At 49.5% G+C, this 27,191-nt stretch overlaps 1 protein-coding gene across 6 annotated transcripts in view; it reads right to left on the bottom strand.

Annotated features, from left to right (window-relative positions):
* Positions 1–2,409: 2,409 nt before the first annotated feature.
* The window catches only part of NCAPH2 (non-SMC condensin II complex subunit H2), a 32,686-nt gene continuing 7,904 nt past the window's right edge, over positions 2,410–27,191 (bottom strand). For 4 of the 6 annotated variants that reach the window (XM_083700374.1, XM_083700377.1, XM_083700375.1 and 1 more), the window contains 15 exons: positions 24,856–24,935; positions 24,134–24,270; positions 23,884–23,976; positions 21,553–21,677; positions 21,398–21,463; positions 18,601–18,667; positions 16,624–16,731; positions 14,577–14,630; positions 13,002–13,075; positions 11,509–11,617; positions 11,126–11,194; positions 9,007–9,062; positions 6,083–6,184; positions 5,048–5,197; positions 2,410–2,685 (listed from right to left, as the gene is read on the bottom strand). In XM_083700374.1, coding sequence (XP_083556500.1) covers positions 2,545–2,685; positions 5,048–5,197; positions 6,083–6,184; positions 9,007–9,062; positions 11,126–11,194; positions 11,509–11,617; positions 13,002–13,075; positions 14,577–14,630; positions 16,624–16,731; positions 18,601–18,667; positions 21,398–21,463; positions 21,553–21,677; positions 23,884–23,976; positions 24,134–24,270; positions 24,856–24,935 — 1,431 coding nt within the window. In that variant the 3' untranslated portion in view covers positions 2,410–2,544. The remainder of the gene's footprint in view (positions 2,686–5,047; positions 5,198–6,082; positions 6,185–9,006; positions 9,063–11,125; positions 11,195–11,508; positions 11,618–13,001; positions 13,076–14,576; positions 14,631–16,623; positions 16,732–18,600; positions 18,668–21,397; positions 21,464–21,552; positions 21,678–23,883; positions 23,977–24,133; positions 24,271–24,855; positions 24,936–27,191) is intronic. The other 2 variants (XM_083700376.1, XM_083700378.1) reach the window with 1 other exon arrangement.

The raw sequence follows: 27,191 nt of genomic DNA on the forward strand, positions 1-27,191 counted from the left end.
ATTCTGCAGAATTCTATTGGTTATATATGTTACCTCCACAAATTCAGAATGAATTTCAGGGACCAAAATGTTCTGTTTTCCAAGCCGCCTGGCCCCCAAATGGCATTCTGTTTTGGCGACGGTAGCCCTGGGTTAAGGAGCCATTTGGCGCCTAGCTGATATATCCGAGTTTCTAACACTTGAATGTCTTCCCAGTGTTTCTGGACTTTGACTTGATTTCCCACCAGCCCCAGCCTAGCGGCCAGAGATGATGAGTTGCTGTCCAGCCACGGCCAGAATGTCACAGAGAGCCTACTCTCTGGGCATCATTTCGACTGCCTTCTCTGGTGGCACGCATTGTGGAAGCCTCTCCGCAGTGGTTTGCTGGGTACATGCAGACATCCTTTTATTTGTATGCCAGCTTTCCACAGCTCAAACTGCGCTCATGGCAGCTTACAACATGGAACCCCCCCCCCCACATAACTACAACAAGAGTAGTCAAACAGTAAGCAAAATATTATACAGTAATACCTTGGGTTAAGGGACGCAGGTGGCGCTGTGGGTAAAAGCCTCAGCGCCTAGGGCTTGCCGATCGAAAGGTCGGTGGTTCGAATCCCTGCGGCGGGGTGCGCTCCCGTTGTTCGGTCCCAGCGCCTGCCAACCTAGCAGTTCGAAAGCACCTCCGGGTGCAAGTAGATAAATAGGGACCGCTTACCAGCGGGAAGGTAAACGGCGTTTCCGTGTGCGGCTCTGGCTCGCCAGAGCAGCGATGTCACGCTGGCCACGTGACCCGGAAGTGTCTCCGGACAGCGCTGGCCCCCGGCCTCTTGAGTGAGATGGGCGCACCAACCCCAGAGTCTGGCAAGACTGGCCCGTACGGGCAGGGGTACCTTTACCTTTTACCTTAATACCTTGGGTTACAGACGCTTCACGTTGTTTTTTTGGGGGGGTTACGGACTGCTGAAACCCAGAAGTACTGGAACAGGTTACTTCCGGGTTCTGGCGGTTACGCATGCACAGAAGCGCATGTGCATAAGCGCCAAATCACGACGCACATGTGCGCAGACGCGCTGCTGCAGGTTGCGAACACTGTGGGTTGCGAACGTGCATCCCGCACAGATCATGTTCGCAACCCGAGCATCCACTGTACAGTGGTACCTCTGGTTACGAACGCTCCAGGTTACGAACTCCGCTAACCCGGAAGCAGGTCCTCCTGGTTGTGAACTTTGCCCTGGGATGTGAACGGAAGTTGCACACCTGAGGTGCGTAGGCAGCGGGAAACCCCATTAGTGAAAGCGTGCCTCGGGATAAGAACGGTTTCAGCATAAGAACAGACCTCCGGAATGAATTAAGTTTGTAAACAAAGATACAAAAAACCAAGAGCAGCTCCCCCGCCCAAGAGTCTGTTCAGCAACCTCTGCTTTTGCAGCTGGAGTCAGGCCAGGTAAGGAAAGGCCTTCCTGGACTCACAGCCAAGGTGGGGGCACCCCTTACTGCTAGTCAGCCTTGCGATTTAGTAGCTTTGGGGTTCTTTTTTCTATTTCCTTTTTAATTATTTCTGTAGGCTTCCCTGCCAGTAGTCATACCTCGAGATAAATACGCTTCAGGATAAGTATTTTCGGGTTGTGCTCCGTGGCGACCTGGAAGTAACGGAGCATGTTACTTCCGGGTTTCACTGCTTGCACATGCACAGACGCTCAAAATGATGTCATGCGCATGCGCGGTAGTGGCAAAACACGACCCGCGCACACGTGTCTTACGTTCTATTCAGGATGCGAACGGGACTCTGGAACAGATCCTGTTCGCATCCTGAGGTACCACTGTATAACAATAGATTCCTGGTACACCTGGTGTCTTGTGGGAAGCTTGTGAAATTCTGTAGCCTCGAGTTAATGGCTGAAATGGTTGTAACTCTGGGAGTGTTGCCCGCTCTTTGCATTCCCAAGAGCAGCACTTACGTTGTGGCTCCTGGGAATGCATGAATCTTGGAGCATGAACCCTCAAAGGGCGGGTAGCTTTCCTAGTGCTCGAATGCTGCTGCTGCTTTCGTGGCCAGAAGAGAGACACTATACAGCAGACAACCTCCTGGGCGGACAAACACTTTGGCTGCACAGAAGCCTTTAATCCCATGCGCAGTAAAGCTTAACCACTGCAGAGCTGCCCTTCCTCAAACTGCGCTGCAAGGAACAAAACCAGCGTCACACAAATGAGTGCAGCTCTTGTTCCAGCCGGCCTCCAGGTTCCAAACAGCCTCTTTGCCGCCAGCAGAGGAAGGTTAGGCCTAAGGGCCGCAGAGACCAGACAGAGCAGGATCCCTCGGCTTGCGCATCTTGACCCATGGTCTCAACGGAAACACAATCCCACAAGGGAACAGATCCCGAGTTTTGTCCTTGTGGTTGGTGCCCGGTGCTCAGAAAGGAAACCCAGGAATGACTCCAGCGCACGAGTTTATTGTGGCAAAGAGAAGAGGGTCTAAGCAGAATGGGGAAAGGAGGGTGCAGAAGCTGTACAGAGATATATACACATATATACACACAAACACGCATGTGCGCAGGAGGAGAGGCGTCAGGGCTGGCTGAGCGAGGGAGCCGTGTAGGTGCGGAAACGGTCGTGTGCCTTGTCTTGGGTCAGCAGGCGCAGAGCCATGGTGTCCATGCCCTCCTCCAGGCCAGGCTTCTGGGAGATTTCCACTGTGTAGTCGTTGGCCTAGAGGAAGACGTGGAATCAGAGAACTGTAGAGCGGGAAGGGAGCCCCGGAGGTCCCAGGACGTTTCCAAGCTCAATTCAAAGTGTTGGTGCTAACCTTGAAAGCCCTAAACAACCTTGGTCCAGTAGACCTGAAGGAGCATCTCCACCCCCATCGTTCTGCCTGGACACTGAGGTCCAGCCCCGAGGGCCTTCTGGCAGTTCCCTCACTGAGAGAAGTGAGGTTACAGGGAACCAGGCAGAGGGCCTTCTCAGTGGTGGTGCCCGCCCTGTGGAACAGCCTCCCAACAGATGTCAAGGAAATAAACCACTACAGTGATACCTCAGGTTAGGTTACATACGCTTCAGGTTACAGACTCAGCTAACCCAGAAATAGTGCTTCAGGTTAAGAACTTTGCTTCAGGATGAGAACAGAAATTGCACAGCGGCAGGAGGAGGCCCCATTAGCTAAAGTGGTCTTCAGGTTAATAACAGTTTCAGGTTAAGAACGGACCTCCAGAACGAATTAAGTACTTAACCCGAGGTACCACTGTATCTGACTTTTAGAACACATCTGAAGGCAGCCCTGTTTGGGGAAGTTTTTAATGACTGATGTTTTCATGTATTTTTAACCTCCTGTTGGAAGCCGCCCCAGTGTGGCTGTGGAAACCCAACCAGATAGGCGGGGTATAAATAAAAAATTATTATCATTAATATTATTATTATTCCCAAGGCAGTTAACAATAAAAAGTAAGAATCTGTTCACCTTTTCCTATATCCCTACATCACTACAGAGAGATGATCCACAATTCCTGTGGAATCCCCTCCCATCAGATGTCAAGGAAATAAACAACTATCTGACTTTTAGAAGACATCTGAAAGCAGTTCTGCTTAGGGAAGTTTTTAATGCTTGAAGTTTTATTCTGTTTTTAATGTTCTGTTGGGAGCCGCCCAGAGTGACTGGGGAGACCTGGCCAGATGGGTGGGAGATAAGTAATAAATAAATCATCATCATCATCCAGTCCAATCCCCTGCAATGCGGGAATTCTTTTGCCCAACGTGGGGCTCAAACCCACGACGCTGAGATTTAAGAGTCCCGTGCTCTACCAGCTGAGCTAACCCACAGGCTACAATGTGGAACCAGGGAAGCTGCTTTCCACCATGCGAGTTCCTGGGGTCTGTCTAGCTCAGTATTGGCCACATGGGCAGGCAGCAACACTCTTGGGGATCCCAGACGTCTCTCTCCCTGCCCTACCTGGAGATGTCACCGGGGAATGAATCATAGAATCTTAAGAGTTGGAAGGGGCCCCTAAGGGTCATCCAGCCCAACCCCCGGCATTGCAGGAATCCCAGCGAAGGTATGCCTGGCAGGTGGCCATCCAACCTCTGCTTAAAGCCCTTTGTGGCTTAGGGCCCTCGTATTTACAAAACCGCCTCTCCTGGTCTGCCCCGCAAAGGACCTTAAGGTCCATGAACAACCATAGCTTAGAGGTCCCGGGCCCTAAGGAAGTCAGACTATCCACCAGGGCCAGGGCCTTCTCAGTGATGGCTCCAACCTGGTGGAATGCTCTGTCCCAAGAGACCAGGGCCCTGCAGGATTTAACCTCCTTCCATCGGGCCTGTAAGACAGAGGTATTCTGCCTGGCCTTTAATTTGAATTCAGCCTTATCTTTTATTTCCCTTCCCCTCCCCTGCTCTGAGACCCCACAGCTAATTCTCCCCTGGCCTACTTGCTAGCCCTGGTGATCATCTAATGTTTATTGGATGGAGTTTCCACCAAAACTGATTTTTTTATTTTATTGTTATTCACATTTTATACTGCATTTTATGCTGTTTTTGTATCACAATTAAGTGTTTTAAATTTGTTGTTAGCTGCCCTGAGCCCGGTTTTCTGAACCGCGAAGGGCGGGGTATAAATAAAAATTCATTACAGTGGTACCTCGGGTTAAGTACTTAATTTGTTCTTAGTTCTCAACCTGAGGTACCACTTTAGCTAATGGGGCCTCCTGCTGCTGCTGTGCTGCCACTGCGCGATTTCTGTTCTCATCCTGAAGCAAAGTTCTTAACCCGAGGTACTATTTCTGGGTTGGTGAATCTGTAACCCGAAGCGTCTGTAACCTGAAGCATATGTAACCCGAGGTACCACTGTATTATTATTATTATTATTATTATTATTATTATTATTATTATTATTAAATACCTCTAATGGGCCTGGGACCTTTGACCTCTACCCACCAAGCTGCAGCCCTTCCCCCCAAGGCTGGAAGACAACCTGGCTACGATAGGAGAAGGGGAAAGGGGTGGGTGGCACGCCCAGGTGGACCCCGTAACCCCCACCCACAAAAGGGCCCCCACCCTCTGGCCTTTGGCACGTCGTACTCACCAGCTGCAGGGAGGCCAGCAAGCAGCGGCAGACTTCGAAAGGCGGCTGCCCCGCCACCAGGCTGGCGAAGGAGTGCCACTCGCCCACAGTGCCCAGTTTGGACACCAGCATGTCCCCATAGCTGTGGATGTCTAAGGCTTCGTGCGATTCCTAGGTGGAGAGGGGGAAGCAGGTTAGGGAAGCAGGACAGTGCGCACCCCGGAAATGATCTCTTTCAGCTTCTGCCTTCTGGAAGAAGGTACAGGGTCATAAAGACTAGGACTAGCCGCCTGAGAAACAGTTTCTATCCAAATGCAATTTTGGTTTTAAACACAGTGTAAGGTAGAATCATAGAATCATAGAGTTGGAAGAGACCACAAGGGCCATCGAGTCCAACCCCCTGCCAAGCAGGAAACACCATCAGAGCACTCCTGACATATGGTTGTCAAGCCTCTGCTTAAAGACCTCCAAAGAAGGAGACTCCACCACACTCCTTGGCAGCAAATCCCACTGTCGAACAGCTCTTACTGTCAGGAAGTTCTTCCTAATGTTTAGGTGACAAGGGTGCACTTCCTAATGTTTAAGCGACAAGGGTGGCACTGTGGGTTAAACCACTGAGCTTCTTGGGCTTGCTGATCAGGTCTGCGGTTCAAATTCCCACGATGGGTTGAGCTCCTGTTGCTCAACCAGAGCAGCGCACCAGAGCAGCGCACAGAAACGCCGTTTATCTTCCCGCCGGAGTGGTACCTATTTATCTACTTGCACTTTGACGTGCTTTCCAACTGCTAGGTTGGCAGAAGAAGGGACCGAACAACGGGAGCTCACCCCGTCGCGGGGATTTGAACCGCCGACCTTCTGATCGGCAAGCCCAAGAGGCGGCTCAGTGGTTTAACCCACAGCGCCAACTGCGTCCCGACTCCTGCCTTACAGCTTCACAAAATCACTTGAGGGTGTTGTTGGCGGGAGATGGCAAGAGGTGTGGGACCTGGGAAATAGGCGGAGTCAGGCAGGCCTGGAGGGACACAGTTGCTGCCCCCCCCCCAAGCTGAGCCTCACCTGCTCCTCCAGCTTTGGGACCACCATCTCCTCCCAGTCCCGAACGCGCCGGGACAGAACGGTCTCTCGGGCGTATTTCTGGGAGTGCGAGATGAACACTTCCTGGGGAGAGAATAATAATAATAATAATTAACTTTTATTTATACCCCGCCCTCCCCAGCCAAGACCCGGCTCAAGGCAGCTAACACCAGGTATAAAAACAATGGATTAAAATACAACTTAAAAACAAGATTAAAATGCAGCCTCATTTCAGTAGAACTCAAATCAAAAAAATGTTGGGGATGAAAACATCAAATCAAGCCAAGTGTCTTGTGCTCAAGATCTGCAGAAGGTGGGGTTCCGATCCTGCTCTGAAGGAGCGCTCTGGTCGCAAAGGCCAACTACTGCTCAGAACTGGGGGGCTAGTGCAAAGCAGCCGTTTTTTATCCAACCACTCTGATTTTATTTATTTTTAATCCCAAACTGCTACTGCATAATAAGCCAGCAGAACACAACCCGCTTAGTAAACCCTCTCTTCTTCCTGGAGAGGAAAGTAAATGGGAGGCAGAAAGTGGGGCAGCATCACCCCCCCCCAAAAAAGAGGCTGTTTCCAGATACTGCTTTCCATACACTTTGTCCTGTCCTCAGGGGTATAGAATCATAGAGTTGGAAGAGACCACAAGGGCCATCGAGTCCAACCCCCTGCCAAGCAGGAAACACCATCAGAGCACTCCTGATATATGGTTGTCAGGGTAGACTGCATCTGAACATGGAGGGCTCATTAAACAAAGGTTACCAGATTTTTTTCAATGAATCCGGTGACACTTCAAATAAATAAATACTACATCTTCAGGACGTTGATGGTGCAGCCATGGCGGTGGCAGAGGGGCGGCTGCCACCTTGACCTCAACCGCCACGCTTCCCCTTCCTCCAAGGCTTCTATCTCCTTTCTCCCTGAGCCTGGGCAGCCCCTGAGTTGTTGGTTCTTTGGTGGTGGTGGTGGTGGGGAAGCGGTGTGTGGCGGGTCAGGCATGGAAGGCGAAGAAGAAGGGCTGAGAGCAATGGCGGTAGCAAGGCTCAGGCAGTGCGATGCCTCCCTTCCCATCAGAGCAAACCCAATCCCGTTCCCACTTTCGTGCAAGCAGCAGGGGGCAGGGATCTCTCAGGCAGCGCAATGCCTCCCTTCTCATTGGAGCAGCCCCAATCCCGTTCCTACTTTTGTGCAAGCAGGAGGGGCTGGGATTCCTCAGCTGGGAAGGGAGACTTCCCGTTGCCTAACTGAGAGTTCCCTGCCCTGCTCCTGCTTGCACACAAGCTCTGATAAGCAGCGTGAAGCCTCCCCTTCACAGCTGAGAGTTCCCTGCACTGCTCCTGCTTGCATGCAAGTAGGAGTTGGGAGGCTGCTCTGATAGGCAGCATGAAGCCTCCCTTCACAGCTTAGTTGCTGGCGTCAGGGAAGGTGGAAGCAGCCCGGAAGCTGCATCTTAGAGCCCCTGCACCACCATCATATGGGGACTTCCCAGCAGCTCCTGAAGCCAGCCAGAGCCAACTGCTCCGGGCTGCTGAGACTGCCGCTGCTGCGTTTCCCGGGGACATTAGATGAAATCTGGGGATGGAATTTGTCCGCAGACTTATTCGCAAATCTGGGGACTGTTCCCAGTAAATGGGGACGTTTGGTAACCCTACATTAAACTATCGTGGCCAATTGCCACTGCTAGGCCCTCTCATCCAAGATTATCTTGGGCAATAGCTGGCCCCTGGATGGCTGGGGCTCTGGCTGCCTGTCTCAAGGGGTCCCCAGCATGGGAGACTGAAATAAGGCTTTCTGCAACACCAGCAGCTAGGATTTTACTAGCCCAGAAATGGAAAGATGAGAAGACACCGACTAAAGAAGAATGGCAAGAAAGACTGATGAAATATGCTGAACTGGCAAAGCTAACAGGGGAACTCAGAGAGACACGAACAACAGAGATTTCAAAAAAGACTGGGAACCTGCTGCTAAGATTATAATAGCTAAAAGTGTGTGTTGGGGGGGGGGAGAGAAGAACATATATCCTACTATTTCTAAATAAACTGAGAAAATCAGGTCCGTAGTAACCATGATTAAGCTAACTCATTACAAAAGAATACATATAAACCAGCCTAACATATTTATGGAAAAACAGGCTTTTTTGTAATGCTTTGGAACAGTACGTTTAATTATATTGTTCAACCTTATGCTGCTTTCAACCTGCTGTAACGTTCCGAGTATTTACTCAAATTCTTTATCTTTGCTTTACAGTGGTACCTCAGGTTACATACGCTTCAGGTTGCACGCGCTTCAGGTTACAGACTCCGTTAACCCAGAAATAGTGCTTCAGGTTAAGAACTTTGCTTCAGGATGAGAACAGAAATCGTGCTCTGGCGGTGCAGCAGCAGCAGGAGGCCCCATTAGCTAAAGTGGTGCTTCAGGTTAAGAACAGTTTCAGGTTAAGTACGGACCTCCGGAACGAATTAAGTACTTAACCCGAGGTACCACTGTATTTTATTAAGAAGTAAATTTTGAATTTAAAAAAAATCCCAGGGGAAGCAATAAGACGTGCTAGTGTGGCACGGCTAGAGTCTAGGAGTAGGGCCTGACACCGTGGCTCAAATCTCAAGTCAGCTATGAAGTTCACTGGGTGACTTGGGCCAGCCATAATCTCTCGCGGCCTGGTCTACCTCACAGGATTGTTGTACGGATAAAATGGAGAAAGGGAGAACTTGAACAGGAAAAGGCAGGATATAAATTCAGTAACAAGTGGTGGGAGACACTGCGAGGCCGAGCGGCCACAGGGCAGGCAAAGCAGGCAAGACCATCACCTCACTAAGAAAGATAATCAGGTGTGAGTCTGGCCAGTGTTTTGATGGGGAGCTGCCTGGGACCCACCTAAATGCCACGTGACCAACACACACATGATACGCACCACATTTCTTTGCACGTATTCCTCGTAGTTGATGGCAGGGGTGATGTCACCAAGATCTGTAAGCAAATGCAGAAATTAAGAGGTTCTCCTAAACGCCTCAGATTAGCTGTGGGCAACTGCCCTGCCTACACCCCACAACACCAAAAGCACCCCAGAAACGGCTGCAGGGGCCAGAGGCAGGAGTCCCTTGCAGACGACCGCAGTGCCTGGAGACAGGCATAAGAAGAATAATTTATTATTTATACCCCACGCATCTGGCTGGGTTTCCCCAGCTAATCTGGGCACTGACTGGCAGCTGCTCCCCAGGTAGGGAGTCTCCCACTTGGAGATTAAATCTGTGACCTTTGAGGTTCAAAATAGGTGCTCTGGATCATCATCATCACCATAATTTATTATCTATACCCAGCCCATCTGGCTGGGTTTCCCCAGCCACTCTGGGCAGCTTCCAACAAAATATTAAAAACATAATAAAATGTCAGACACCAAAAACGTCCCTAAACAGGGCTGCCTTCAGATGTCTTCTAAAACTCAGATAGTTGTTTATCTCCTTGACATCTGACGGGAGGGCGTTCCACAGGGCAGGAGCCACCACCGAGAAGGCCCTCTGCCTGGTTCCCTGTAACTTCACTTCTCACAGGGAGGGAACCACCAGAAGGCCCTCGGAGCTGGACCTCAGTGTCCAGGCTGAACGATGCGGGTGGAGATGCTTCTTCAAGTATGCTGAAGGTGGACAAGTTGTGCGTTCATAGCCGTGACCAGAGGAGGAATGATGGCTGGGAGGAGCTCAGAGAGAAGAAACAGCATGGGGCATCTGCAGCAGAACAACCGGACGCCTTCACCTGCCCCAGCTCCAACAAAACATGTCTCTCCTGCATTCCCAAGGTGCATTCCTCCATTGTCTCCAGACAACCACAGGTCAGAGCCTTCTCTTGATGGGGCCACTCACTCACTGCACCCCCAACACACTTGAAGCCTAGGCTTCCCTGGTCACCACTTGGTGCAGGATATTCATTAGGTATCTTTCTCAACCCGCAGCTGTGAGTTGTGCAAAGCAGCCAAATTATTCGGCTATGCCCCACAGGGCTCTTGGGCACAAATAACAGAAATATCTGAAGAATATCTTCAGAAATATCTGAAGAAGTGTGCATGCACACGAAAGCTCATACCAAGAACTGACTTAGTTGGTCTTTAAGGTGCTACTGGAAGGAATTTTTTTTTGTTTTGACTATGGCAGACCAACACGGCTACCTATCTGTAACTAGAAATAACACAAATAACTCCCCTGCGTGAGTGCCTAAGGGCCCCGCTCCTGCCACTCGCCACCTGGCCCAGGGCGGGGCCGGACAGGCCTCAGAAGGATGGTTGCCACTGCTGCTGTTGCTGCCCAGGAGGACTCGGAGCGGCGCAGAGTTCTTTTTAAAATGTTCTTTTTTCCCTTTTGATTTTTTGTGGGGAGGGTGGGATGGATGTTTGGTTGGGTTTGGGGATTTGTTTGATTTTGATGTGTTTGTAATTTTCATAGCTTTTTGTTTGTAGAAAAATAACTACCAAACTTTTAGAAGATAGATAGATGATAGATAGATAGATAGATAGATAGATAGATAGATAGATAGATAATACTTTATTCGGCTATAAGCCCACAAGGTAAAACCAATCAATAAATAAAATAGCATTTTACATTCTAAAATATCAACTAAAATATTTCAACGCATAATCTCCTTCACATTACATACAATCTCTAGATGTACCGTATTGTGGCCTTGAATATAAAGATGGTGCATAGAGTTTACTAGATTTTTAAAAGACATCTGAAGGCAGCCCTGTTTAGGGAAGCTTTTAATATTTAATAGGTTATTGTATTTTAGTGTTTTGTTGGAAGCAGCCCAGAGTGGCTGGGGAAACCCAGCCAGATGGGCGGGGTATGTATGTATGTATGTATGTATGTATGTATGTATGTATGTATAAATAAATAATAATTACCAGCTGCTCAGTGCTGAACCAAAGATTTGCCCCCCCCTCAATTGCTCCACATTGCGCTGTGAGTTAACTGACCAGCTTCCAGCTATTCTTACAGGCCCAGCCCCCAGCCCAGCTAACAATGCCGCCTGCCAATTGTTACCTATCAGGCCAACTGGTGCCTCCTCTACGGCTTCCCCCTGGGGGGCGTCTTCGTGCTCCAGAAAGTCATCTGTGGACAGAGAAAGGTGGCGGTCGAGGCAAGTGCGACGGAGGGAGCGTTTGGGGAAAGGCTTGAGCACAACGGCTGCGGGCAAATGGGGAGCGAGATTGCCAAGGGGGCATGTTGGATGAATTGGCGTCCAGAATTGTGGTTCCTTTGCCCCACTGGTTGCTTTAAACCAGGGGTGGGGGACCCATGTGGAAGGAGCATCGTGTGGTCCCCCCCCCATTGCAACGGCCAATTCTGGGCTGTAAATGGAGGCCCTGGTTTTGGGGAGAGGCCCGAGAGATTCCCAGCGCTGAGCCCAGAAACTGTGGACAGACCTGCCCCTCCGACATCCATATCGCCCATGGCGTCATTGTCGTCGTCACGCTCTTCTTCCTCCTCCAGAGCTTCGGGCTCCTCTAACAGATTGGCCAGCTGCGCATCTTGCTTCAGGGGGAAAGATAAAAACAAAAACCAGGCCCTTTTTTGACATCCTGTTCTCGCTCAGGGTCAGTCACTTTTCATGAGGTTTTGAGCAAAGCTTGCCTTCCCAGGAGGGAGCAGTCTTATTCTAGTCATTCATTTGTTGCGGTTATATCTGATTTTTTTATTTCAAGGTGGCACACATGCTTCTCTCTCCCCACCTCATTTAATCCCCAACAACAACCCTGTGAGGTAAATTAGGCTGATAGAGGCAGCAATTAGTCCAAACATCACCCAGTGGGTTTCATGGATGAGTTGATGATTTGAACCCAGGTCTCCTGGGTCCTGAGGGACATAGGTGGCACTGTGGGTTAAACCACAGAGCCTAGGGCTTGCCAATCAGAAGGTTGCGGTTCGAATCCCCGCGACGGGGTGAGCTCCCATTGCTCAGCCCCTGCTCCTGCCAACCTAGCAGTTCGAAAGCGTGTCAAAGTGCAAGTAGATAAATAGGTACTGCTCTGGCGGGAAGGTAAACAGTGTTTCCGTGCGCTGCTCTGGTTCGCCAGAAGCGGCTTAGTCCTGCTGGCCACATGACCCGGAAGCTGTACGCCGGCTCCCTCGGCCAGTAAAGCGAGATGAGCGCCCCAACCCCAGAATCGGCCACAACTGGACCTAATGGTCAGGGGTCCCTTTACCTTACTCTTGGGTCCTAGCCCGACACACTAACTATTCCACCAGCACTGGAAATGAACTGATTGCTCCCAAATATTAGACAAGGGACAGTAGCTCCTCTTCTCAGCCTGGGCCTTAGAAGGCTCTAGCGAGCCTCACAAGCCTCTCCAAAACCTGGGATGAGGAGCAGGAGGGCACTGGGCAGAGAGTCCTCTTGCCAGAGCAACAAGACTCCTCTTGCAAGAAGAGCACCAAGTTTCTTGCATCAAATTTATGCGCTACAGCAGTGGTGGTGTACTGGTTAGTGTCAGGCTGGGACCTGGGTTCAAATCCCCGTCACTGACTTCTCTCAGCCTAACCTACCTCACAGGGTTGTTGTGGGGATTGAATATTGTATTATTTATATGATGTTAGCTGCTCTGAGCCCGGCTCTGGCCGGGGTACAAATAAAAATTTAAATGAGGAGGACAAGAACAATGCATGTCCCAGCTTGAGGAAAAATGCACTAGATAAACTTGATCATGCAGAGATGCTAGCAAACTGGACCACTTTTATGGGGATCAGAGAGGGCTCCCAACACGGACAACGCTCCCAGCTGCCACCCTTTTCTCCTTGCAAGTTGTGTGCCTATTAGATTGTGTTTCATCAGATTGCAAACTGCCTTGTCTGCACTGGCAGGAAATCAGGGGCAGCGAAGTTCAGCAAAAGCGAATGAAAGAAAGGTCTCTCTCCTCACCATCCTCATCCTCTGCAGCTTCTTCTGGGCAGCCAAGCGCTCCTTCGCATGTTTCAAGTAGAGGACTTCGAGATCTGTCCAGAAATGACAGGATCAGGAACAGGGTCTTCGACAAAGCCCAGCTTCTCTCCCCCTCCCCAAATCCCATTGTCCTGCTCCCAGGCTCTGGGAAGCAGCTTTGCAAGGAGCAGTGAAAAGCCACTCTCCGCCCAGCCCTTCTTCTGCAGAACTTGCTTTGCTGCTCCCCAGCTCCCTGCCCCGGATTCTTACGTGGCTGACTCCAAAACCCCTTCTCAAATCCTCCCCAACCCAGCTTGGCCTCAGCTTAGCTCTCTTCTCAACTGTCTATACCAGGGGTCAGCAACCTTTTTCCAGTCCACCGTCCCTCAGACCATGTGGGAGGGCCAGACTATTTTTTGGGGGGGAAAGAACGAATTCCTACGCCCCACAAATAACCCAGAGATGCATTTGAAATAAAAGCACACATTCTGCTCATGTGAAAACACCAGGCAGGCCCCACAAATAACCCAGAGATGCATTTGAAATAAAAGCACACATTCTATTCATGTAAAAACACACTGATTCCCAGACTGTCCGTGGGCTGGATTTAGAAAGCAATTGGGCCGGATCCAGCCCCCGGGCCTTAGGTTGCCTACCCCTGGTCTATACCCCCAACACCCAACTGTTTCCCACTGCCCTCGACAGAGAAACGGCGATTCCTGCCCCAGATGTTGTGGGACTCCAACTCCCAGCAGGCTGCATGGCCAAGGGTCAAGGATGATGAAAGCCTGTCGTCTCATCTATTTTCAAGCTCTCTGGGGAGGGGCTCCATTGCTGCTTCTACGTTTTGTGCACATTTTGGTGCCGAAAAGATGCTCAGCGGCTGTGGCAGGGTCCCGAGACGCCTGCCCGCCCATGTGGGAACAAGTGCAGGTTTTATTAGTATGAATGGGCACTTGGTGTCCCACAGGCTGCAAGGCCAACACCTGGGATCTGACTAACCCTCAGCTACCGTGTGTGTGTGTGTGTGTGTGTGTGTGTGTGTAGAAGGAAATGCTGCACCCACCCCAAGGAGAGGTCACATGAGAGCTACAGAGGGGAGCACCCAATGGAGTCACATGACAAGAAACTCCAGGAAGAATCTTCTGACGGTGAGAGCCATTTGACAAAGGAATGGAAAACTTCTGATGGTGGTGGACTCTCCATCGCAGGAGGTTTTGAAGCAGAGGTCGGGTGGCCACCTGTCAGGGATCCTTTAGCTGAGATTCCTGCATTGCAGGGGGTCGGACTAGATGACCCTTGGGGGATCCTTTCCAACCCTAGGATTGTATGAGAGCAACGCCCAAAGACTATAAACTGGACTGCATGAAGGAGAGGCGTCTGGAAGATGCCCAGAGTGGGGCCCAAAGAAGTGCAGAGAATGCTCTGGTATTTCTAACTTGCTCCCTGTGGCTTTGTTTGTTTCTTATTAAACGCAAAGTCAAGCATGAGCAAACTAACGAAGAAGGGAAGGCAAACCGGCAAAGGACCCAGGACAGTGACTTTCCCACCCACCCACGAGTTGCACCCACTCACCGGGGAACACTGGACCTTTCTTCCTGCTTCTCTGGTTGCCAGTTCTGTGGTGCTCTGGGGAGAGAAGAACATGCTCAGAGGGAGACGGCAGAGGTTCTCTGGCTTAGCGGCCCTCCCTGCTCCCTCCCTCTCTTCCTCGTCAAGGTGGCACAGAGGCACTTCCAAGGTCAGGCAAAGCTTCAGGTCAAAGGGCAAGATGATGCCATGCAAGAACCTGGCATTTTCCCACCTTCGCTGTGCTAAGCAGCTAGGCCCTTGCCTTTCCCGCCCCAACCTGGCCACAGTGATCCATGCGACGGTCACCTCCAGGCTTGATTATTGTAACTCGCTCTATGCGGGGCTGCCCTTGAAGCTGACCCAGAAACTCCAGCGGGTGCAGAATGCCGCGGTGAGGCTCCTAACAGGGTCCCTGCCATGGGATCACATTCATCCAGTGCTTTACCAACTGCACTGGCTCCCGGTGGAGTACAGGGTCAGGTTTAAGGTGCTGGTTTTGACCTTTAAAGCCCTATACGGCCTAGGACCCTCGTACCTATGGGACCGCCTCTCCTGGTATGCCCCGTGGAGGACCTTAAGGTCCAAAAATGACAACACTTTGGAGGTCCCAAGTTGCAAGGTGGTTAAATTGGTTTCAACTAGGGCCAGTTCTGGCCCCAACTTGGTGGAACGCTCTGTCACAAGAGACTAGGGCCCTGCGGGACTTGACATCTTTCTGCAGGGCCTGCAAGACGGAGCTGTTCCGACTGGCCTTTGGGTTGGACTCAGTCTGACCCTTAGGTTTCCCTCCCCTTACGGTTTTGATCTATGGGCTACTATTAAAATGAGGCTGTATTTAAATCAGTTTTTCTTTTTTCTTCTCCACCCCCCTATAATGTTTTTATTGTAATTTTGCTGGTGTTAGCCACCCTGAGCCCGGCTCTGCCCGGGGAGGACAGGGTATAAATAAAAATTTATTATTATTATCGCCATCATTATTATTTAATAGAATCTGTATGTTGCTCAGTTGTGATGAAACTTCCAAGTCCAACCCTTGGTCTACCTCTCTTGGTGTTGTTGACACTGGCAGCGGCTCTTTAGGGCCTCAGGAAAGGAGTTCCTTGTAGTCCTACCTGGGGATTCAACCCGAGATGCTCTGCTTGCAAAGCGACGACCCTTCCCCTATGAACTGCAACAGTGGTGAATGCTAAGAATGAGCGGTGAATACTAAGACAAGCAAACTAATGCCAGTGTACTGGAAGAAGCAAAGATCACCCGTGTCAAAGCAATGATTCTTCAACATCAGCTTTGTTGGACTGGTCATGTTGTGTGGTCGTCTGATCTGATGATCGTCTTCCAAAGCAACTACTCTACTCCGAACTTAAAAATGGAAAGCGTAATGCTGGTGGTCAACAAAAGAGGTTTAAAGACCATCTCAAGGCAAATATAAAAAAATGTAGTAGGAACACTGACGACTGGGAAACAGTGGCCTACGAGTGCTCCAGTTGGAGAACGGCCTTGACCAAAGGTGTCATGGGCTAAGAGGAAGGCACACTTGGCAAACCCTCACCTGGATCAACTCCTGCCTGGAAACCTATGTCCCCACTGTGGAAGGACATGTGGATCCAGAATTGGCCTCCACAGTCACTTACAGACTCACTGTTAAGACCATATTTGTGGAAGACAATCTTACTTGGCTATGAGGGATCACCAAAGAAGACGACTAAGAAGAGCTAGAACAGGATGAGACTAAATACCCATTGCTTGAAGAGCTCTTGTGCTCAGGTTCTGTTTGCAGATTTCCCACGGGTGCCTGGTGAGCCACTGTGAGAACAGGAAGCTGGGCTGATCTAGCAAGCTCCTCTTCGGTTCTTAGGCCTTACCAGAAGCAGCACCCTCTGACCGACTTGGTGGGGGGCACAGGGGTGGAACAAGCGCGTCCACAACAGAGGACCAGCTGCGTTCATGAAACAGAGACTTCTTGGATACAGCAAGCTAAGGGCTCCCTCAGCCTAGAGGTGGAAAGGTCACGTCCCACAGCAGCCCCACGCTCGCGCCCCATTGTACTCACCTGTGTCTGAAAACCAGGCCGTGAATTCCTGCAGCTTGCTGGGCAGCCTCCTCTTCCTCTTGGTGCCAGGCAGGTTCTCCAGGGCATGTGGCACTGTGAACGGCTTCCCTAAAGAGAGAGAAGCGGAAGGGGCTGCCCTCCTACATCGGGTCACAGGGGCAGAAACGGAGGCCTTCCAGTCCCCCCAAAAACCACTAGCAGTCAACAGCCAAGACTCCTCTCTTACAGGCTTCTAACACAGGCTTCCTCAACCTCGGCCCTCCAGGTGTTTTTGGACTACAACTCCCATGATCCCTAGCTAGCTGGACAAGTGGTCAGGGATGATGGGATTTGTAGTCTCAAAACATCTGGAGGGCCGAGGCTGAGGAAGCCTGTTCTAACACCTTCCTGGTTTCCCCTCCCTTTCCAGTATCTGTTGCGTCCCACAAAGGGACCAAGATAACGGCCAAAGGCTGTCATGTGCCACCAGCGTTCAAAATTTGCCAGGCACATTTTGCACCCAGCTGTTGGCCTTTGGGACCAAGGGAAGATGCCCGGGGGCCAGGACGGTGTCTGATGTCTCCACCATCTGGGGATCCTTGGATCTGGACCTTTTCACACAGTAATACCACATCCTCTCAAATGCTATCTGTTATATTTTATCTGCACAATCAGAACGAATTTCAGGAACCAAAAAGTCGTGTTGAAAAATGGACTTTCGAGTTGTCTGGCCCTCAAATGGCAATGAGGAATTCTGTTCTGGCGACGGTAACCCTGGTTTAAGGAGCCATTTGGAGCATGCAGTTGTACCTTGATTTGCAAACGCCTTAGAGGAGTTGAATGTTTTGGCTCCCAAACGATCAAAAACTGGAAGTGATTGTTCTGGTTTTCAAACGTCCGACGCAACTTCGTGGCTTCCGATTGGCTGCAGTAGCTTCCTGCAGCCAATCGGAAGCCATGCCTTGGTTCCCAAACGTTTTGGAAGTCGAACAGACTTCCAGAACAGATTCCGTTCGACTTCCAAGGTGCCACTGTATATCTGAGTTTCTAACACTTCCTGCCACAAACGGTGGACTCTCCTTCATTGAAGGTTTTTAAGCAGCAGTTAGATGGCCCTCTGTCAGGGATTCTTGAGTTGCGACTCCTGCATTGTAGGGGGTCAGACTAGAAGACCCCTGGGGTTCCTCCCAACTCGATGATTCTATGGAATAAGTTTTCTTAAGGAAACCTCAGGGGACAAATCTCTCGTCACAGCCCATTTGGGTCTAACTGATGGTTTTTCGGGAGGTGGGTTACCAGAGAGGGTTCTGCAGCAGCCAGCCAGGCAGGGTGGATAAAAATTAATGATTTTAAAATAAATAAATAAATAAATATATAAATTTGTAATTTTTTATTTAACTTGGATTTTTAAAATAAAATGCTTTTGGAAGAAAAATCTTCCTAAAGATAGTTTTCTGTTTAAGTTACATTATAGTCCAAAGGCTATAATCAGGAAATAAGGATTTGTTTTAAGTTTTTCATGTGTGCTAAAACTCAGCCTACGTTTTATTAAAAAAATATATTTAACCACATCAGATAACAAACATGGATGCAGATGCTACGATGTTAAATGTTTTGGTTAAATAAACTGTTTAAATTGTTATTAAGGAAATGATTATTTTTCTCCTTCCAATAAAGTACAGCAGAAAAGTTGTCCAAATATAAACAATAATTTCATAATTATCTGTCCATGTGTTTCTAGTAGTAGAACCATATCAGTAATTTTTGATATAACTGTAAAAACTACTCTGAAAATTTATTATTCCAAAAACGAAACCTTCATCTGGTTGTCAATATTAAGATGATACCAGCAAGAATGAGACTTTCTGTAAAATAAATGATTCAAATCAAGTCTTACTGACTAGTGACTTAAATCGTGATTTAAATCAAATCCACCCTGCAACCAGCCAACCCACCCACCCACCCACCCACCCAGCCTCCCTCTCCCTCTCCAGATACCTTTCCTCAGGGGTTTATCATCGGAGGAGCTGAAGGGGTCCAGGCTGCGCCAGGGGTCCAGCATCTCCTGGAAGAGAAACAGAGGCACAGAAACTCCAGCGGGTGCAGAATGCCGCAGCGAGACTCCTTATGGGATCCTTGCCGCGGGATCACATTCATCCGGTGCTTTACCAGCTGTACTGGCTCCCGGTGGAGTACAGGGTCAGATTTAAGGTGCTGGTTTTGACCTTTAAAGCCCTATATGGCCTAGGACCCTCGTACCTATGGGACCGCCTCTCCCGGTATGCCCCACGGAGAGCCTCAAGGTCCATAAATAGCAACACTTTGGAGGTCCCAGGTCGCAAGTTGGTTAGATTGGTTGCAACTAGGGCCAGGGCCTTTTCAGCTCTGGCCCCAACTTGGTGGAACGCTCTGTCACAAGAGACCAGGGCCCTGCGGGACTTGACATCTTTCTGCAGGGCCTGCAAGACAGAGCTGTTCCGTCTGGCCTTTGGTTCGGACTCAGTCTGACCCTTATGTTTCCCTCCCCTTATGGACTTGATTTATCGGCTACTTTAAAATGAGTCTTCATTTTAAATTGCATTTTAACCCGTATTTTAAATTGGGTCCCCCCCTTCTCTTTTCCCCCATTATGTTTTTACTGTGATTTTATTGGTGTTAGCCGCCCTGAGCCTGGCTCTGGCCGGGAAGAGCGAGGTGTAACTAATTATTATTATTATTAGTCGTAGTAGGAGGAGGAGGAGGTGTTGTGGGTCTCGGCCAGGGCTCAGCAGCGGCATTTGTTTATGCAGCCTGGCCTTGTAATGTAGGACAAGAAGTTGGAACGAGATTCAGACTGTCTCACTGCACACACAAAGAAGAGATGACAAGAATAGCCAACTCTGGAGCAGACCAATGGCCCATCTTATCTAGTACCCACATATGCAGTGCCTCATCGCTTGTCCCCAGCATCAGGTATTCACCGGTATACTTCCACTGCGCCTGGAGGCTCCACGTAGCTGCCATAGCTCATAGCTACTGACAGACCCCTCCTCCTCCTGCATGAATCTGTTCAGTGTTCCGTTCACCCCATCGAAGCCTCCGGGCCGTCAAAACATCTAGCAGCAGTAAGCTCCCCAAGTTAAAGCTCTATCATACCAATTTGAAACATCAGGGATCCCCCTCCAAAATAATATATAATAAAGATTCTGGGAACTGTAGTTTGTTCAGGGTGCTGAGGGTTGTTAGGAGGCTCCTTCTTCCCCTCCCACAGCTATAATCCCCCAGAGTTCCCTGTGTAGGATGGATCAATTGATAAACCGCTCTGGGACTGTAGCAGTGAGAAGGGGAATAGGGAGGGATTTCCTAATGACTTTCAGCACCCTCAACACACTACAGTTCCCAGGATTATTTGAGTGGGGGAGTGCCAATTGCTGTGAAAAGTGGCATCACAGCACTTGTAATGTTTGTGCCAGCAGGCGCAAAACAATTGTGGCTAAGCCCACGTTCCAATTTCCTCTGGCACATGCAGGACATTGGACAAATTTTCAACGTACGAGATAACCCAGCTAAAAAGACATCTGAAGGCAGCTGTCAGGGGCTCAGGAGCAGAGGCACAGGAGGGGGAGGAAATGGAGAGCGAGGGGGAGTGTAGGAGATGACAGTGGTCCGAGGGATTCCATGAGCCTCTCCAGCGAATCGGAAGATTCACAGAAGGGGGCGCCAGCGGCCAAGGGCAGGGGGTTCCCAAGGGGAACGCTCCAGGAGCAAGGGGGCAGCAGGGACTCCCAGAGCAGTAGTTGGAAATCAGGACCAGCTTCCCCACCAGAGCAGAGTGGGGGGGAAGAGTCCCAAGTATCGGGGCCAGTGCATTCCCCACCAGGGAGAGAAGACGAGGCAGAGCTGACCACGCCTCCATCGGAGAGTCGGACAACGGAGGGGAGGTCAGATCCGGCCAGTGTCACGGAAGAGGGAAGCAGTGACAGAAGTAGTGTAACGGTTAGGAGAAAGGTCACTGGGTTGGTGCGAGAGGCAAGTTCAAATGTACAGGAGCGCGGGACAGCAGAGAATGAGGATTGGGAACCGGGTCCTAAAGCCCGCCGGAGGCAGGGGGAGGAGCTAAGCGACTCAGCGTCGGAAGAGTCCAGAAAGGGCAATGCCCCAGCGGGCAGGAGGACCCAGAGGAGGAGAGAGCAGCGGAAAAGGTGGAGCAGGGCTAGGATCTTAAACTGGTGTCAGAGGGGAGGAGACTCAGACGGGACTTCGCCGATCTAGGGTTTAAGACGTAGGGCTGCACGCTGCGGCTTTGAAATGGAAACTGAACTTCAATAAAGACTTTTGTACATTACGACAGCCTAGCGTTGGTCCTCTGTGAGCTGGGACCTTGGGGCAGCTCTGACAGCAGCGCTTTTTAGTGAAGCTCTTAATGTTTGATCCATTACTGTATTTTAATATTTTGTTGGAAGCTGCCCAGGGTGGCTGGGGAAGCCCAGCCAGATGGTCGTGGTATAAATAATAAATTTATTATTACTATTACTGAGGGGTTTGCGCAAAGACAACCCTCTGCCCAAGTTTGTTTGCTTATATTATTGCATTTCCACCCCCACCGTGTCTCTCCAGGGAGCTCAAGGCAGCAGACAGGGTTCTCCCCATTTCATCCTCACAACAACCCTGTGAGGTAGGCTGGCCTGAGAGTCTGCGACTGGCCCAAGGTCACCCACATGGAGACTAGAACCGTGGTCTCCCAGGCTGTAGGCGAACGCTGTAGCCACGACCCCACCGTGGCTCTCATGACGCAGGGGCATTTCGTTCCCCTGACCTTGACGCAGGCATCCGGGGCAGGGCCTCTCTCCCGCAGCATGTAGCCTTTCCTCTGAGGGATGCTCTAGAAGGCAGAGGAACAAGACCGTTAAGGGTTTGTCCCCACGCCTAGGCAGCCTCCCGCTCTCCTCCTCCCCTCGTCCTGCCAAATACCATCTGATGCTCAACATGGACCTCCTCCTCCCGTGCTGGCGAGCCATCCAGGACGTCTTCGGGAAGCGCTGGCAGGAAGTTGTCGCAGTCGTCGTTATCGTCACAGATGGGCGCTGCTGCACCTGCTTCAGGGAGAAAGGAAGAGGAGGGATCTTCCAGCCCTGCAAAACAGCAGCGGCCGTGGAATGGGCTGCGCTCTCGCCGCGAAGCTCCCGGCTTTCCTTGGGAAAGGAAGTTAAACGGTGGAACTCCCTCCCCCATGATGGCCAACAACCTGGAGGGCTTCAAAAATGGATTGGAGAAATTCTTGGAGGAGGAGAGGGCCATGGGTGGCTTAGGGCCCTCGTATTTATGGGATAGCCTCTCCTGGTCTGCCCCACAGAGGACCTTAAGGTCCATGAACAACCATAGTTTAGAGGTCCTGGGCCCTAAGGAAGTCAGACTATCCTCCACCAGGGCCAGGGCCTTCTCAGTGATGGCTCCGACCTGGTGGAATGCTCTGTCCCATGATACCAGGGCCCTGCAGGATTTAACCTCCTTCCATCGGGCCTGTATTCTGCCTGGCTTTCAACTTGAACTTAGCCTGATCTTTTATTCCCCTTCCTTCCCGCCCCCTCTCCTTTTTATGAAGATCACCCGCTCTGGGATCCCACAGCTAATTCTCCCCTGGTCTCCTCGCTGGCCCAGATAGGACTAATTTAGCCAGCTAGCCCTGGTGATCATCTAATGTTTATTGGATAGATTTTCCCCCTAAATTGATTTTTGAATTCTGAATTTATTGTTATTCATGCTTTATACTGTATTTTATGCTGTTTTTTGCTGCATCAATTAAGTGTTTTAAATTTGTTGTTAGCCGCCCTGAGCCCTATTTTCTGAACCGGGAAGGGCGGGGTATAAACAAATTACCGTATTTTTTGCTCTATAACACGCACCAGACCATAACATGCACGTAGTTTTTAGAGCAGGAAAATCTGTAGGCATGCCACCCATAGGCATTCCCTCCATAACACACACAGACATTTCCCCTTACTTTCTAGGAGGAAAAAAGTGAGTGTTATGGTGCAAAAAATACGGTATTATTATTATTACTACTAGCCATTTATGGCTCTGCTCTGCCCTCACAACCAGAGGCAGCGATGCTTCTGAATTCCAGTTGACGGAAGGCACAGGAGGGGAGAGGACTCTTGCGCTTGGGTCTCCTTGCAGGTTTCCCTTGGGGGCACCCGGTTTGCCACTGGGAACAGGATGCTGAACGAGGTCATTGGCCTTACCCAGCAGGTGCTGGAGAAAATAATAATTTCATAAAACTGCATTTTGATTGTTTCGTTTTGAGTCTATTTCCTAGCTAAACTGAAAAGGCCCGTACCTGTCTTAAACAGTACAGAACTAGCTGCTTTTAGGTACTGTACGTGGTACCTATGAAAGAGTAAACTGTTAGAATCCATCGTAGCCGTTGTAAATGCATGAAAAGAGAATCAGCTAGGCATGGCAATTGCAATCAATCTTCAATTTTTTGTAGACAGATGAAAGGGGACATTGGAAGACTTAACGAACAGGAAAATCAGTCAAAGCCTTAATAAGGAAAGACAGCAGAAAATGGTTATACGTAATCACATGGTATTATGATGAGGGCTGATCTGAAGAGCCAAACGATTTAGATTGGTTCAGGATGATGACTTTGGGTTGCAACTAATAAGATTGCTGTGATTCTTTGACTGGGGAAAGGAAATGACGTCTGTAATCTGGAAGTGTACAAAAAACATGGCTTTGGATGCAGCCTCCTCCTTATTTCTGAGGCTGTCCCTTTGAGAATTTGTTTTTCAATGAAGGACTCTCGCTTGGAGCACGCGCCCTTTTCTTTTGGGTTTCTGGGAGGGATAGCTCCAGTCTAGGAACCTCTTTTTAAGCATCTCCAGTACGGGCTCTTAATTTTCAGATGCCCTCAGTTGCCTGCAGAAAGCCAGGCGCAACTCCCCCCCCCCCTTTTATAATTACACTTTCATCCAGGGACGTCGGATAACTTACAAAAAAAAATCATTCAGTCGGAAATCTAACAATAACATGCATCAAAATCATCCTCCTATTAGTTATGCCTAACAGTATATACTTTTGTCCCTACTCATTTATCCTAATTTCACCTCCCCTTCCTCCCTCCCCTTTGGACCCCCCCCAAAAATTATTCTCTCTTCAAATCTTTAACCATGTGCACAGATTATTCATTCTAATTTGGATGCTTGGGTTGGCTCCCCCCCCCCCCCATGCTATCTAATTCCTATAACTTGTCCATTTATTCAAAATCTTTTGACTTTTGTCTTGCCAGGCGCAACTCACCGCTTTCTTCGGAGAAGTTCAGCGCAGCGACAGGCGTCCGGAACCCGCAGACGTCCATGGGCGTGGAGCCTGCTGGAAGAAGGCCCTGCGCACCTATAGGGGAAGGAGAGGCAACTGAGAGGGTCACCCTAGAGCATGGCAGCAACATCCCCCTAACGACACCAAAGCATGTGGCCCCTTCTTATGCTCTTAACATCCCCCCCTCCAAGGGAGCAAAGGGAAGAGAGAAGCGCTGTGTGCCGGCCCCTACCTATAGAGCCGATCCCCCGGTCCCAGTTCCTGTCCTGTATCGGTGAGAGCCCCACCAGCTCCAGCCTGCCGGTGATTTGAGGAGTGCAGATGTTCATGTGAAAATCCTTCCGGCTCGCCAACTTCTCCCCCTTCTGGCTGCAAGGAAACACAGTGGCCCCTTCAGTCTGTAGGCCAGCCCTGTTAGAATTCCTGCTCCAGGTTTGCAGTCATAGGATTGTTGTCTTTCACATGATGGTGTATGTTTTGACTCCACAGAGTGGGAAGTGACGGAGACAGGATGTTTGTGTTCCTGTGTTCCGTGAAGTGGGACCATTGTCCTTTGTTCTTTCTCTTTGCTGTCTGATGCTAGAGAGAGAGGGAGCCATGTTGCAGTGCTCCGTGTGCGTTTATATGTAAATAAAGCCGATTAGCCAAAATGCTGAGTTGCTGAGCTCTGTTAGGCAACTTGCACAAACTCTGTGGATCCCTAAGTGTGCCGATGTCTGCTGGCATCAATGATGTTCGGGCTGAAGAAAGATTGTGAAGCTCCCGAACGATTGACCAGGAGGGAGGGAACATGCCAGTCGGACAGGTGTCTCTACCAGGATCCTACTGGTGTGTAGGCTGAACTCCTGACAAGCCCTAGAGAGCTGGGCAGCATGAGAAGGCACACCTCCCCCAGAGCGCATTGATAATCCCCTCTAACTAGGAAAATTAAAGGTTGGGGCAGGCAATCCTTACCTGAAGAGGGGATTGTCCGTCTTTTCTGCGTCATCTGGTGGAACCAGGGCCATTGGAGTCAAGGGGACAATGCCGTTCGCCTGGAAAGATAAGGAAGCGAGTTCCAACGTGTCTAGGGAGAGGGGCGGTGGGGGTCGTCCTCTGGGGCAGGAGGGGTGCTGAGCACCTATGGCCTCCTGGAGACTCGGCCATCTCAGGCTAGAGAGCTGTTGAGCTTCCCTTCAGCTGAGTGCTCCTCTTCAGCTGCTGGCGGTGCCCTATTTTTCTAGCTGGGAGTTGTGGTAAAGGGATCACAGGAAGACAGGAAGCAGCCTTGCGTTGTGCTAGATCATTGGGGCCCATCTAGTGCAGTTTTGCTCACACTGGCTGGAAGCAGCAATACACTAGGTACCTTGGTTCTCAAACGGCTTAGTACTCAAACAGGGAAAACACAGAAGTAAGTGTTCTGGTTTTTGAACGCTTTTCAGAAGCCCAATGTCTGATGCGGCTGTCGGCTATTGTTTCCGGGGCGCCTGCACCAATCAGAAGCTAAGCCTTGGTTTTTGAACATTTTGAAAGTCGAATGGAGTTCCAGAACAGATTAAGTTTGGTGCTTCTGTTTTTGCTATTTCTTTTGCATTTCTGTTTTTGAGGCTTTTTCGGTTAATTTATTTTTGTGACTGTGTGGAGCCCAGTTCAGCTACTGATTGATAGATTGTGTGACTGCAGAAATGGATAAAAGCCCCACTTCCAAACAACGTTCATCAGTGCAAGCAAGAATTTTTAAAAAAAATTTTTATCACCTAGAATACTGTCTTATTTATTTTATAGTACAGAACATTGATTATTGTTTTCATTTTATGGATCAATGGTCTCATTAGTAAAATTCATGTTAAACTGATGTTTTAGGAGTTGTTTTTAAAAATCTGGATTAATCCGTTTTGCATTACTTTCTATGGGAAAGTGTGTCTTGGTTTTGGAACGCTTTGGTTTTGGAACGGACTTCTGGAATGGATTGAGAACCAAGGTACCACTGTACAGAGTTTCAGAATCTTACCCCGCCCTACTAGCAAAATAGATGCTCTACTGTTTTTTAAATGATCTTTTCCATTAAAAGTTTTCAACATAGACTACAATAAAAGCAAAATAGAATGGGAAGAGGGAAAAGGAAGAGCATAAAAAAGGAATAAAATGAAGGAAAGTATAAAACCCTCTATCTCTAAGTTATATCTTTACCCTTAATCCACATAAAAGAGATGTTCTGCTATTGAGCCACAGCCCTTTTCATGCATCTCGAAGAGTGGAGGGTGGGGAAAGCACACGCAGTGCTGTTGGAGACCTTCCAGGAAAGGGGAAATTGGATGAGTCTGCTTGCTGATTAAAGGAGGCATAAACAAGCAGGGCCTTCTGGCTTAGGGGAACAGGAATGTGACAGAAAGACGACAGAGCTGGACTCGGAAGGTCAAAAGCACAAGAACGTAGGAAGAATGCTGTTTCCAAGAGTGGCTAACCCGACGTCTTGTGCCAACCACGAAGCAACAGATCTCAGTACGGAACTCACAGCAATGTGATATTTCAATGGCCACCAACATCCATGAGCAAGGGACTTGGGAGGGAAGGCTGTAGGTCATGCCTTGCGTGCAACAGGTCCTCCTAGCGATCTACAGCATCTCCAAGCAAGGCCGGGAACAGTCCTGGTCTGAACCCTGGAGGATCACTATTTGTCAGCGTAGACAAAAACTCTCTTAAATGCACCAAAGGTCTGACTCAGTATGAGCCAGCTTCCCACTGCTTCAGTTTCATCACCTTGGCTGGGAGCCCTGGAAGATCTGCTCCCTGCCCTGCAGGCTTCCTCCCATCTGGCCTGGGAGGGTGGGGCCCGGACTGACTCCAGCTACAAAAAGTCAATGCTGCTGAAGAGGCCAGAGACCATCTTGGAGAAGACCCAGGTCATCGAATCTGAGCTTCCACAGCTGCCCCTGGCCATGAACCACCATTGGCAGAACTGGCGGCGACAGCAGAAGTTATGCTCTATGCTTATAATATTTTATCCTCTTGATAATTATGCCGTTTGAAATGTGCACTTAGTATTTGACCTTTTTTAGTAATGTTTTCTTTTGAAATGAATTCAAGGCAATTATTTTTTTAACTTTGCTGCGCTCAAAGTGCATTCTGCAGTTGACCTTCTTTGCAACGCTTTACTTTGAAACCTTTTAAGATAATATTATAATTTCCTGTTAATTACTTTGCTTTGGATATCTACATCTGACTTACTTCAGTAATGTTTTGTTCTGGATTGTTTTATTTGATGTTTGAATGTGTGGTAAATAGCGTTGAGATTTTTCCCTCAAAGCTGG

The sequence above is a fragment of the Podarcis gaigeae genome, assembly GCF_964106915.1.
Source record: "Podarcis gaigeae genome assembly, chromosome: 10".
Lineage (NCBI taxonomy): Eukaryota > Metazoa > Chordata > Lepidosauria > Squamata > Lacertidae > Podarcis > Podarcis gaigeae.